This window comes from Castor canadensis, chromosome 14, assembly GCF_047511655.1.
Source record: "Castor canadensis chromosome 14, mCasCan1.hap1v2, whole genome shotgun sequence".
NCBI lineage: Eukaryota > Metazoa > Chordata > Mammalia > Rodentia > Castoridae > Castor > Castor canadensis.
Window position 1 is genome coordinate 36305388 of NC_133399.1, and position 12352 is coordinate 36317739.

At 42.1% G+C, this 12352-nt stretch overlaps 1 protein-coding gene across 2 annotated transcripts in view; it reads left to right on the plus strand.

Annotated features, from left to right (window-relative positions):
* Positions 1–345: 345 nt before the first annotated feature.
* Positions 346–12352, plus strand: part of Hnrnpm (heterogeneous nuclear ribonucleoprotein M) — a 40843-nt gene continuing 28836 nt past the window's right edge. The window contains exons 1-2 of one of the 2 annotated variants that reach the window (XM_020160375.2): positions 346–509; positions 11155–11324. In XM_020160375.2, coding sequence (XP_020015964.1) covers positions 397–509; positions 11155–11324 — 283 coding nt within the window. In that variant the 5' untranslated portion in view covers positions 346–396. The remainder of the gene's footprint in view (positions 510–11154; positions 11325–12352) is intronic. The other variant, XM_020160369.2, reaches the window with a different exon arrangement.

The following is a 12352-nucleotide window of genomic DNA, read 5'->3' on the forward strand; positions in this document are numbered from 1 at the left end:
AAGAATCCTCTGAACCTTCCAGGAACCACCGAGGGGCACACTTTCGGTGCCCCTCTGACCCAGCCCTGGTTACAGAAAGCTTAATTGACTAGGTCTGGGTGTGTGCATGTAGGTGTGAAAGGGAGACACTTCTACAGGACTTCGAGGACGGGCGGAGTATCCTACGTCTAAACACAAGTTCGTCGCGGGAATGAATGAATCTACAGCGGCTAGTCTGCGCCTGCGGGTGGAGAGGGGCGTGGACTAAGGACGGGGGCGTGGCCCAAGGAGGGAGGGGAAGAAGCGGGAGCCGGTTGCGGCGCGCGCAGGCGTTACTGGTCGCGCCGGGGTCACGTGAGCGCGCAGGCGCAGCGCCGCGTAGCCCGCTCGCTCACACAAAGCCCAGACGCGGAGAAAATGGCGGCAGGGGTCGAAGCAGCGGCCGAGGTGGCGGCGACGGAGCCCAAAATGGAGGAAGAGAGCGGCACGCCCGGCGTGCCGAGCGGCAACGGGGCTCCGGGCCCGAAGGGGTGAGTATGCCTCGGTTCCTTCTCCCGGGCTGGGGTTTCTCTCGGCGGCCGGCGGCAGCTCCGTTAGGTCTGTTGGCGGCCACCCCCCTGGCGCGGCCTCGGCTGGCTTTCCCAGCCAGGGTTGAGGGCGGCTGAGGCTGTGAGATGGGGAGCCTGGCTGCCGCAGGAGTACCTTTAGGGTCGCCCCCTATCGCCAGACGTTGGGCTCAGCTCCCTTAAGCCCCTCCCGGGCTGTTCCGACGTTCTTGGCGAGGCCTCCGGCCAGGCCACTGCGCGCGGGAGTGATGGCGCGGGCCCGGGAGACGGAGAACCCCGAGTCCGAGGCTCGCTTTACTGTTCGCCTGTGGACTGACGGTGGGCGCGTGGTTTCAACCCCCGCCATGCAGTCCCGGGTCTCAGTTTCCCTATCCGAGAAGTGGGGGGAGGGGAGCAAGTGCGCGCGAAGGGCCTCGCGCGCGGTCCGCTGGGGTAAACGGCTGCAGAGCCGGGTCCAGGTTCCTACTCTGCTTCCTCTCCCCCACCTCCACCCCCTACCCCCTACTCCCCACCTCCTACCCCCTACCCCCTACCCCAGCCACCCGGGTACCCCGCCCCGCGGGTAGTGTGCTTCCCTCGGAACCGCTCCTGGCCCGGGCTCGAGTCCCTCTCCGCTTCCTGCTCGGCGTCCCCAGGTGCGCAGTAGGTTTTAGTGGAGAGATCAGACCTGCTGCTGCTTAGAAACAAACAAAAAGTGTGTGCGGGGGACCTCTTTCGCGGGAAGATAATTCTCTTACTAAGATCACTCACTTTCCGACTCTGTCATCTTTTCGTTTCCTGCTCTGGGTTCTGTCTAGAATCCCGGGTGTTTAAAGTTTTCCGTAAAAGAGGAAAGGATCAACTTGTGCTCCCGTGGAATCCATCTTACACTGATTGTAATAATTTGAGAAAGGTTCGGAGAATTGTTTTGGACCCAAGATCACAGTCGTGAGAAGGATTGGGAAGGCCGAGCCCACATTGGATTTCCGTTTCCCCAGTTTTTTCCCCACTATTGTGGTAAACTAAACATAAGATTTGTCATTTTAACTATTAAAGTTAAGTGGCATAGAGAACATTGACAATTTTGTGCAGCTATCAAAACTATCCGTATTCAGAACTTTTTCACCATCCCAAACAAAATGTAGTCGTTACTGAATACTAACTCTTCTTTTCTTCTGGTAATATCTAGTCTAGGTCTTTGAATTTCCCTTTCTTCAAATTTTTAACGTGGGAAACATGGTAGATTCTGGGGACTGAAAATGAATATTCTTAAACACTTCACCTTAATGAGCACTCACTAAGTACTGGTTACATTGTTTTTGGACAACATACCTTGAGAAAATTCCAGATCCTTTGTCTTCTTAGGTGGGGAGGAACAAAATAAGCACAGTTAACTATCCTTAGAAATCAAGAAAGAGGGCTGGGCATGTTGAGGTCAGTGTTGAGTGCTTACCTAGAATGTTAGGGCCCTGGGTTCAATCCCCAGTACCGCCCCCCCCCCCAAAAAAAAAGAGGGTTAGAGGCTGGCTTAAGTGGTAGAGCACTTGCCTAGCAATGTGTGAAGACCTGAGTTCAAATGCCAGTACCATCAAAAAAAAAAAAAAGTGTCTTCTAAGTATTCCCAGCTGTTTAGTGTTAACCTTTGGAGAGGGATGTGCTCATTCTTCCTACATTGTAGTGGCGGTGGCTGGGGATTGAACTCAGGGCCTTGAACATGTTAGGCTAGCACAGTACACTGAGCCACACTCCCAGCATCATTTGTACTTTTTTCAGCATTTTTCTTAGGGGAGGGGGCCCTTGTAGGATTTTTGAGAGCCCTGTTTAGAAGGCCTTAAAAGATAATTTATTTCCATATAAAGGGTGGAGTACTGCTAGAACCTTTCTAGGTAAGAGTTGAAGTAGTTATTAGTTATAAATTATATCACGGGGGGTGGAGGGTACTTTTTATTGTTGGCTTTGGACTCAGGGCTTTGCTCTTCTTAGGCAGTGGGGGACACATTTTCACATTTTCCACTGTCAGTTTTCAAACAGCCATCTTGTGACCGAATCATTTGGCAAACAATATGTGGACAGAAAGTTTTAGAGATGAAATAGCCTTTGTTGGAAAAAGCCTGAGCCTGAAACTAGCTTAGTAGAGGATACTTAAGGAGACTGACAACACCTAGATCTTTTTTGTAAGGTCTGTGGAAATGTTATCTTTGCATTGTAAAGTTCTTGACACGAGACTCTGTAAGTACATACCCAGAGGAGGGAAGCTGGTTAATATTTTTGTAGTAATTATGCTGTGTTCAAAGTTGCAGGGTAAGGAGAATGGAACCCCTCCTCATCCTCCTGGGGCCAAGATGCCTTTCTTTAGGAGGAGGAGGAAGGCGAGAATATGATTGAGATGAGGCAGACCAGACTGTGAGCAAAGACCAAAGCACTTGGGAATAGGTTTATTTATTTATTTATTTATTTGCAGTACTGGGGCTTGAACCCAGGGCCTACAACCTTGAGTCACTCCTCCAGCCCTTTTTTGTGAAGGGTTTTTCTGAGATAGGATCTTGCCCAGGCTGGTTTCAAACCCAATCCTCCTGATCTCTGCCTCCTGAAGTAGCTAGGATTGCAGGTGTGAGCCACCACGTCCTGTTTTATTAATTGACTTTTTTTGAGTGTATGTATTATGTGAGGATGAAACCCTCATGCATGCTAAGCAGGCGCTCTGTCACTAAGCTACATCTCCAGTACTACTCTCTGTTTTTATGAAGAACTAAGGTTGGTGCCCTGGGGCCAGCTCATGGGCAGTGAATTCCTACCTGAGGAATTTTGGTTTTCTGTTTTGAAAGCCTTTCAAAGATCGAAGGAAAGGAGAAACTTGATTCTTCTGACCTGTATTTCCACCAGAAAAGGGATGTCCTGTAGACCAAAAAGACAACCAGGAAGTTGGATGCAGGACCCATGTTGAAAATACTGTTTTGTAGTAATTTCTTTCCTGCGTTGAGAGGCATGATTATTTTATTTTGAAGAAATACTTTGAGAACGTGAAACATTAGGTCAAGACTTAGAATATGTTTAGTGGGAGAGGGGAACATTTGCTTTTTAGGTTTAGGTTTGGTTTTTTTTTTTTTTTTTAATTTTTCTCTATCGATTTCCTGTTTTTTTTTAAGGTTTGATTTTTTAAAAATTTTATTCTTACATGAACTTACATGTGCATACATTATTTGGGCCACCTCCCCCCTTGATTTTTTTTAAATAAAAGTATGTATAGCATTTAAAGTCAGTGACTTCACCTACTCCTTGTTTGTGTAGATTAGTTGTTTTAAAAATAAAAATGAATATTTAGCATAGGTTTCAGAAGAGCTACTGTTAGTATTAACTCATTTTATGATTGCGAAAACTTTGTTTTTGTGGTGCTGTAGATCAACTAAGGGCTGGGAGCATACTAGACAAGCACCCCACCACTAAGTTACATCCACAGTGAGAAGAAAAATGTGTGTTTTGTTTGAGGCATCATTTCTCTATGTAGTCCAGGCTGGCCTTGAACTCAATTCTCCTACCTCCACCTTCCCAGGATTTGGGATTATAGGTGTTTGGCACCTGGGTGGCTGAGAAAAATTTTTGAACAATTAAGAAAACATACATTCTGGGGCCTGTTGCTCGCGCCTGTAATCCTAGCTACTCAGGAGGTAGAGATCAGGAGTAACACTGTTAGAAGCCAGCCCAGGGCAAATTGTTCGGGAGACCCTATCTCTTAAAATAAAAACAAAAAACAAAACCATTGAGAAATGGGTGGTGGAGTGGCTTAAGGCGTCAAGGTGTAGGACCAGAGTTCAAATCTCAGTGTTGTTAAAAAAAAAAAAAGATTCTAAGGGAGACCATCTTGACACCACAGCTGTTGCTGCTTCCATAATACTACTCTGCTAATCAGTTAACACTCATTTGTTTTATTTAGCTCAGCTTCTTCACTAGCTCTTTTTTTTTTGGTATTACTGGGGTTTGAACTCAGGGCCCCCCATGCTTCCTAGGCAGGCACTCTACCACTTGAGCCACTAACCCAGATTCTCTGCGCTTCGCAGTTGTGTGTTTGCTGTACTTTAGAAAGTGATTGCATAATTGGTGAAAAGGATTTTTGAGGCACATTAGATTGTGAGTTTAAGATTAAAATAGAAGACTATGGATTACTTGAATAAGGTTCAGACCTAGTGCCAGATGTGTGACCCTAGTGCTCATTCCTATGCAGTACTGCTTTTTAGGTATTTTGTACTTAACATTTACCAACCTGCTTTTTGTTATTGTGTTATTTGTTGATTTCTCACAGCATGTCTGAGTGCTACCATGGGTACAGGTTATGCTGGTTTTGCTGGTAAAGAATAGGTAAAGAGCTGAGTCATGTGGGTAGTTAACTTGGTGGACCTGGAGCTACAGTAGTGCTCTCCACATCTTAAATGCATTAGAGAGGCTCAGAATTTAAGGTGATTCTAAATCACTTTACATAAGGGATGGTTTCAAGGGTGAAGGAGGATTCTTGTCTCTCAGAAGATGTGATCAGAATTTCAGGGTATTGAGACTGCACCCTTGATTGAGAAACTCCTGAAATAGAGTGGGAATGTCATGGAGGCATAAGAGATGGTAGGGAAACACTTTAATGCAGTGAATATAGCCATCTTTTGTGGAGAAGGTTCTCAATCTTTGTTTTACTTGTTATCTTTATATATACAGCATAATTCTGGTATTGTGGAACAGTGACTCGATACATTGTCACTTTGCAAGAAACTCAGTGAAACAATTCTGAAGCCAATAAAACATACTTAAAAATTTTTTTAAATTTTAGCAAGGATTTATTTTAGATTAACAGGATAAATTATGCAGAAAGAGAAAATGGAAAACATTTCCTGTTCACCATGCAGGAAATGGGAGCAAAGACGCCAAAACACACTTAATCTTATTTTAATAGGTTAGAAAGTACTTAACATATATTTTAGGATTTATCAGTATATTATTGAATAGCAAGTTGTTAGACTATCAGAAAAGATTTTTATTTTATTGGATCTGTTTAGAACTTTGGGTAGATAACTGGGTACCAGAATTTAGTTTTCACTGGCAGTTTGGAATGGATAGCCAGTTAGCAAAGAGAATATTGGAAAAATGGTGAAATGTTTGGTTAACCTGGATGCTATGGCTTCATCATCTTTGGAAAATTACAAATTTGTTATTTTATGTTGAGACCAAATGACTGGGTTAACAAGTCAAGTTATTGGGGTTGGGTTTGAAGTTTAGCAAACATGAGTAGAAAGTACATGTTTTAGCTGGCTGTGGTGGTATATGACTATAATCTAAGCACTTTGTAGGCAGAGGCAGGAAGGTTGAGCTACATAGTGAGACGGTCTCAAAATTAAAGTATAGACACAGTAGACTACACATATTTAAAATGTACAGTTTTGATATGTCAGCATATCATATGTCATAGTCTCCTCCCCACCCCCTGAAAAAAAATATCTTCTATGCCCCTGATTATCCTTGTAATAACTCTTCCTGCCCGTACTACTATATCCCCAGACAACCCCTTATCAGCTTTCCATCTTCGTACATCAGCAGTTCTCAGTGGAAGTTTGGGAGTGTTTTAGAGACGTTTGATTTTCATTTTTGATTTCAAACTAGGGGATGGAGTTGCTACCACTAGCATCTCTTGAGTCGAGGCTGTGGGTGCTGCAGTACATCAAATAGGCCTCTACAACAGGATTATCTGGCTCACCTCAGTGCTGAGGTTGAGAAACCTGCAGATTAATTTGCTAGATAAGATTTTCCTAGGGTATATGAATTGTACAATATGTATCCCTTTTAGTCTGCCTTATTTGAGCATAGTTATTTTTGAGATTCATACATGTGATTGCAAACTTTTTTGTGGCTCAGTATTTTATTGTATGGATATATTACAATTTGTATTTTAATTTATATTACAGTTTGTTTTTTCATGTACCTGTTTCCAGATTGGGGATACTACAAATAATGCTGCTATGACTATTTGAGTATAAATTTTGTATGGATATTTGCTTTTTTGTCTGTTGAGTAAGTAGCTAGTTGTAGATGATGGGGTCATAGGTATGTGTGTGATTACTTTTTAAGAAAATAACCAGACTGTTTGCACCATTTTACATTCTCACCAATTCCTGTGTATTCTTGCTGATTTTTAATATCATTCTTTTTAATTTTAGCTATTCTAACAGGTTTCCCTAATATCTTTATTTGACATCCAGATGTCTTTGGTGAGGTGTTTACAAATCTTTTGCCCATTTTTATAATTGTGGGTTTTTTTTAAACACCTTTTTTTAAAAGCTATCCTTGAGTTTGCCTCAGGCTTGCTAGACAGCAAATTATGTTGTTGTTGTTGTTTTTTTTTTTTTTTTTGGTGGCACTAACTGGAGTTTGAACTCAGAATCTCAGGCTGCTAATGCAGGTGCTCCTACCACTTGAGCCTTCCAAATTTTGTTCTTATTGCTGAGTTTCGAGAGATTATTTATGTTTTGGATATAAACCTTTATCCAGATAGGTGCTTTGCAAATATTTTCTTACAGTCTGGCATGTCTCTTCATATGCTCTCCCCTCCCTCCCCACTGAAGATTGAACCCAGTCCCTTGGGAACATGATAGGCAAGTGCTCTGTGCTCTACCACCTGAGCAACATCTCCAGCTCTTTCTGTTTATTTTCAGACAGGGTCTTGCTATATTTCCCAGGCTGGTCTCGAACATGTGATCCTCCTACTTCAGCCTCCAGAGTAGCTTGAGATTACAATTATATACCACCACACCTGGCTTATCTTTTCATAATCTTAACTATCAAAGAGCAGAAGTTTTTAATTTTGAAAATAATTTTCCTTTTTTAGATTTGTGATCCATTTTAAATTTTGTATATGATGCCAAGATATAGCAAGGGTCAAACTTTAAGAGTCTTTTAAATTTTAAGTTCTTTAAACACTTAATTTTCCATTAAAAATAGCTGACAGGTTATGTGATAGGACATGTACTCAGGTAATTTTGGATCCTGCTTTTACTTTTTTTTAAATTTTTTAATTTTTTTTGAGTATTTGAGACAGGGTCTTGGCTCTGTAGCTCAGGCTGGCTTTAATTTTTCCATCCTCCTGCTTTAGCCTCCTGAGTGCTGGGATTCAAAGTGTGTATACCACCATGCCTGGGTTAGATCTTCCCACTAAAATTTAACTTTAAATAAGAATTTGTTTTGTTACAGATTCTTCCTAAACTTCAATTTTAATATTTGTAGTATTCTAAAATTGGGGTACTTAGGGTAAAGCAGTCTACTTATAAAGATATACTATCTGCCTATAAAAATGGCTTTCAGTTTTAATGTTACATCAATTAAGGACTTCAGAAATATCCCCCTTATTTTATCCTGAAGACAAGAAAGTAAGAATGGACTTAACGTTAAAAAAAATGAACTTTCCAGGACACTGCCATATCATCTACACTTGAGTATATCTTGAATGAACTCTCTACAAGGGATACAGTTGGTGGTGATAAAAGATATTTAGAAAGGTCAATTTTTGTAAAACAGGCAGTGATAAGAGTTCTGCCTCCATTTACTTATGAGGAAACTTCATTGAGAAAATAATTAACAGGAGCAGGATTTGTTTTCAGTGGTGCTGTGACTTATACATGGGGCATTAAACACAGTGAGCTGTTTCCTCAGTGTTGACCCCTGTGATGAGAAATACCCCCAAATCAAGTACCTGGGTTTTGTGCTTAGATTGAGTAGTTATTCTTAGCCATATGCATGTGGATCTGGAGAGTATAGCCCTAGACACTCTGTTACCTGCTGTGGCTGTAATTATACAGTTTGTATAAATTTGTAATTTGTAAGCTGAACAGTCTATGAAAACATAGACTGGAATTATTTACTGTCAGTTTTTTTTATTTTTTAATTTTTTTTTTGTGAGACTGGGGTTTGAACTCAGGAGTTTGTGCTTGCAAAGCAGGTGCTCTACCACTTGAGCCACACCTCCAGTCCTGTCAGAATGTTTTTAATGGAATTCTCCAGTTCTGTCAGAATGTTTTAAATGGAAGTCTTTAAATGGTTGGGGTTTAAAAAGAAACTGGTTTTATTAAAAATAGATTGCTATCCACAGGCCCTTTGATGGACCATGGCATGTTGACTGATCTATATTTTATGCATTTTTTTTACTAACACTTTCCTCACATATCAAGAAAGAGTAAGAGAAACTTTGGCAGGCAGTAAATACTGTTTGGCAAAATTTGTTACAGAGCTTTCTTATGGAGTATGTGGATGGCCTGTATGATAATTGTGGGTTCCCTTTGGGATCTGCTTTGTGATGTCCAGCCACCCTGAGCAGGATCTATTGTGAATTCAGGTAGACTGAGTGCTAGGAATGTGAGGATTTTGGAGGCGATCACCTCCTCTGCCAGCCTATGAGAAGGGAAGCCTGCAGACTGTGTTGGTGTAGTTCACGAAGGAAGCTGCTTTCCTTAGTTTTGCCTTGTGTCAAATTGTGTATAGGTCATACTGGTAGCAAACACTGTCCCTCTCCCACAAAAAGAAACGATATCCCTTAATTAAATAAAGGTAGTTTTACAAATCATCAGTAACAGACTATTAGCTTTTTGTTTGTTCCACTGTTTTCATAGATGAAAAACTCTGCTACAGTCTTGGAAAATTAGTTAGTGAGTAGAAAGCACATAGTGCAAAGCTTATGTAGCAGGAGGGCTCAGACATAGACTGAGAGGGCACCAAAGCCTTCAGCAAGTTTATTAAGCAAGTGCAGCGACTCAGCGAACTCAAGCCCTGAGAACAAAGGGGGCTTTCCCTTGTATGCCATTTAGAGCAGGTTACAGAAAAGCAGCTTGTCCCATACACAGTCACATGTCATTTCATTGGCTGCTCTAACCTCTGGGTCAAAGTGATCTTTCTCTGGTCTCCAGGTAGCATTCCCCAACTCCCAGGCTTTTTTTTTTGTTGTTGTTGTTGTTTTTGTTTCACTGTAGCACTCATTAATCTCTCTTCCCCCTCCCTGTCTTCCTGCCACGCTTATATCCTGGGAAAGTTCTAGGCTGCTGCTCCCTACTTGTCAGCTCCCATTGGTGCCTCCCTATAGTCAGGGGCTAAATTTGAGCAAGCAGCTAAGAACAGCCCAGCAAGAGCATGGGCTGTACCCTGGCTGTACACACATGGCTTCCAGCTTGATGGCCTGTGCTTTGCTTTAGGAATGTACCTTTTTTTGAAACTTTTTCACATCCTACTCTTAAATCAGCATGGAGGATGGAGGTCTCTTTTAATTCCCAGGCAGAAACAGGAAAAGAGAAGGGAAAATCTGCAAAGGCAGAGTATTATAGGAAAGGGCAAGCCAAAAGACCATCCACCCTTCTTTGCTGAAGGTAATTTTGTTTGCATGCTGTCTTATATCTACAAGGATTGCTCAGACTTGGAGGGTCCTATTTTCAAAAGTAGTGGGGTTGAGTAGAGAGAGTGGTCTCTTAATCCTCCTTTCTTCCTTTTGGTGTCCAGGGCCTGGCATATGCTAAGCATATACTGTACCACTAAGCTACACTCTGGCCCCACCCCCCTTATATGGTAATTCAGTTTCATTTTAAATAAACACTGAACTGTATTCCCTTTTACATTCCTACTTTTTTTTTTTTCTCTTCACATGAAAAGATACTTTCGTGAGGGGCTAGAGGTGAGGCTCAAGTGGTAGAGTGTTTAAGGCTCTGAATTCAAACCCCAATATACCACCAAAAAAAAAAAAAAAAGACACTTGGATGAAACTAAAATTGATTGAGGGGAGGGGGTGGGGGCAGGGGGGAGAAATGACCCAAGCCTTGTATGCACATATGAATAATAAAAGAAAAAAAAAAAGGGAAAAAAATTGATTGGGCCTCTGAGCACGTCCTCATTTCCATTTCATAAAACCTGTGTTTTTTTTTTTTTTTTCGATATTGGGAATTGAACCTTTTCCATGCTAGGCAAGTGTTCTGCCACTAAACTACATCCCCAGCCCTTTTAAAATTTCTATTTCTCATTGTTATTTTTGATGATACTTGGGTTTGAATTCAGGACCTTCTGCTTGCTGTGCAGGTGCTCCACACCCCCATTCTTTTTTGCTTTTAGTTGTTTTTCAGATAGGGTTGCAAGCTTTTTTGCCTGGGGTTGGCCTCTGACTTGATTACAGGCATGTGTGAGGTGGCCCACTTTTTGCTCTGGCTTGCCACAAACCACAGTCCTCTCTATTTCCGCCTCCCACTGAGTAGCTGGGATTACAGAAGTGAACCACTATGCCCAGCTTAATTTTTGGCTGGCCTTGCTTCAGCCTCCTGAGTAGCCAGTGTTACAGGCCAAATCTTCCCTTTTCCTGTTGTTTTGAAATTAATTGGCATGGAGTTGACCTTAGTCCTCTCTGTTACAGCCCATAGGAGCATTGATAAACCTAGGAGCATGGTTGTGGAAAGGTAGGTTTTAAGAAATGCACTACTGCAATTTTCTGCCTTGTGGAGGAGTCCTTGTAGTTTGAATCAAATCAGAACCAATATTGGCCTTGTGTTATACATAACTGTGGAATTGTAAACCTGGCAAGTCAAATAATTGGCTTTCATATTGTGCTAACATATTTTTTCTTTTTTGAATTCAGTGAAGGAGAAAGACCTACTCAGAATGAGAAGAGGAAGGAGAAAAACATAAAAAGAGGAGGCAATCGTTTTGAGCCGTATGCCAATCCAACTAAAAGATACAGAGCCTTCATTACAAACATACCTTTTGATGTGAAATGGCAGTCACTTAAAGACCTGGTTAAAGAAAAAGGTAATGGTACTGGTGGTGGAGTAGGGTAAGAAGGTTGGTGTGTCATCTTCTCTGTGGCTAATTCCTTGGTTTTTTTTTTGTCAGTGGAAGCTGCTCTGGGAAGAGCATGTGTTCTGTCCAGGTTTAGCATTGACCCCCACCCCACTTTTATTTGTGGTCATGCCCGTGTGTCAAACAGGGTGATTTGTATGGTCCCTTGGCCTCCAAATGATTTTACTGGCTTAATATGGTTAATAGGGCTTTAGGTTTGAGGGGAGCCTTTTGTGTTAAGGAAATTCATCACATTCTTCATGTTTGAGAGAGGTTTTTTCCTTAATTAAAAAGTTTTTAAGGCTTTTAAAAAAGTCTGGCAGGAGGGGAGTTTGTTTAAACTGTGTATGTCCTTCTGAGATCAAAATTTGGTAGCTGGAATGTGTGCTGCTCAGATTACAAACTATAAGGTACTGGCTTTTATTTCCATTGTTAGGCTTTCCCCCTCTGGGAAGAAATAGAGGACATTGGCAAAATCTGCTTTGTGATTTGGTGCCTCAGGGGTGCACGTTGTCCCAGCCCAGGTATCCAAATCCTGGCTTAGGACAGGGGAAGCACCTAAACTCTGCTGCCACCAGGAGGTCTGAGGAGGCTGCCCATTGTCCTCTTGCTCACCTCCACATGCATCACTGTGTGCTCTCCTTTCCCTCTTCACTTGTGTTCTGTTGTATTATTTTCCTTTCCTAATTCTTGGCCCTGCTGGTGGCACTCAAGACTAAAGAGATTGCTCAGCCCTTGTTTAGACAAAACTATTGATAGACAATAATTTGTATGTTACCTTGAGCTCCCTTCTCCCCCAAAGGAACTTAGAATCAAATCACCCTTCATGGAGTCTTTTTGTAGGACTGAAAGGTATTGGTCTTCTGGAGCATTCATAATGAAGAGAGATGTGAGCTTGATTTGTCAAAGGATTAACATTTCAGTAACAAAGATGCCACTTGGATAGGCCATTTTGGTATGTGAATTGGTGCTCCCTGCATTGGGTTTTGAAACTACGA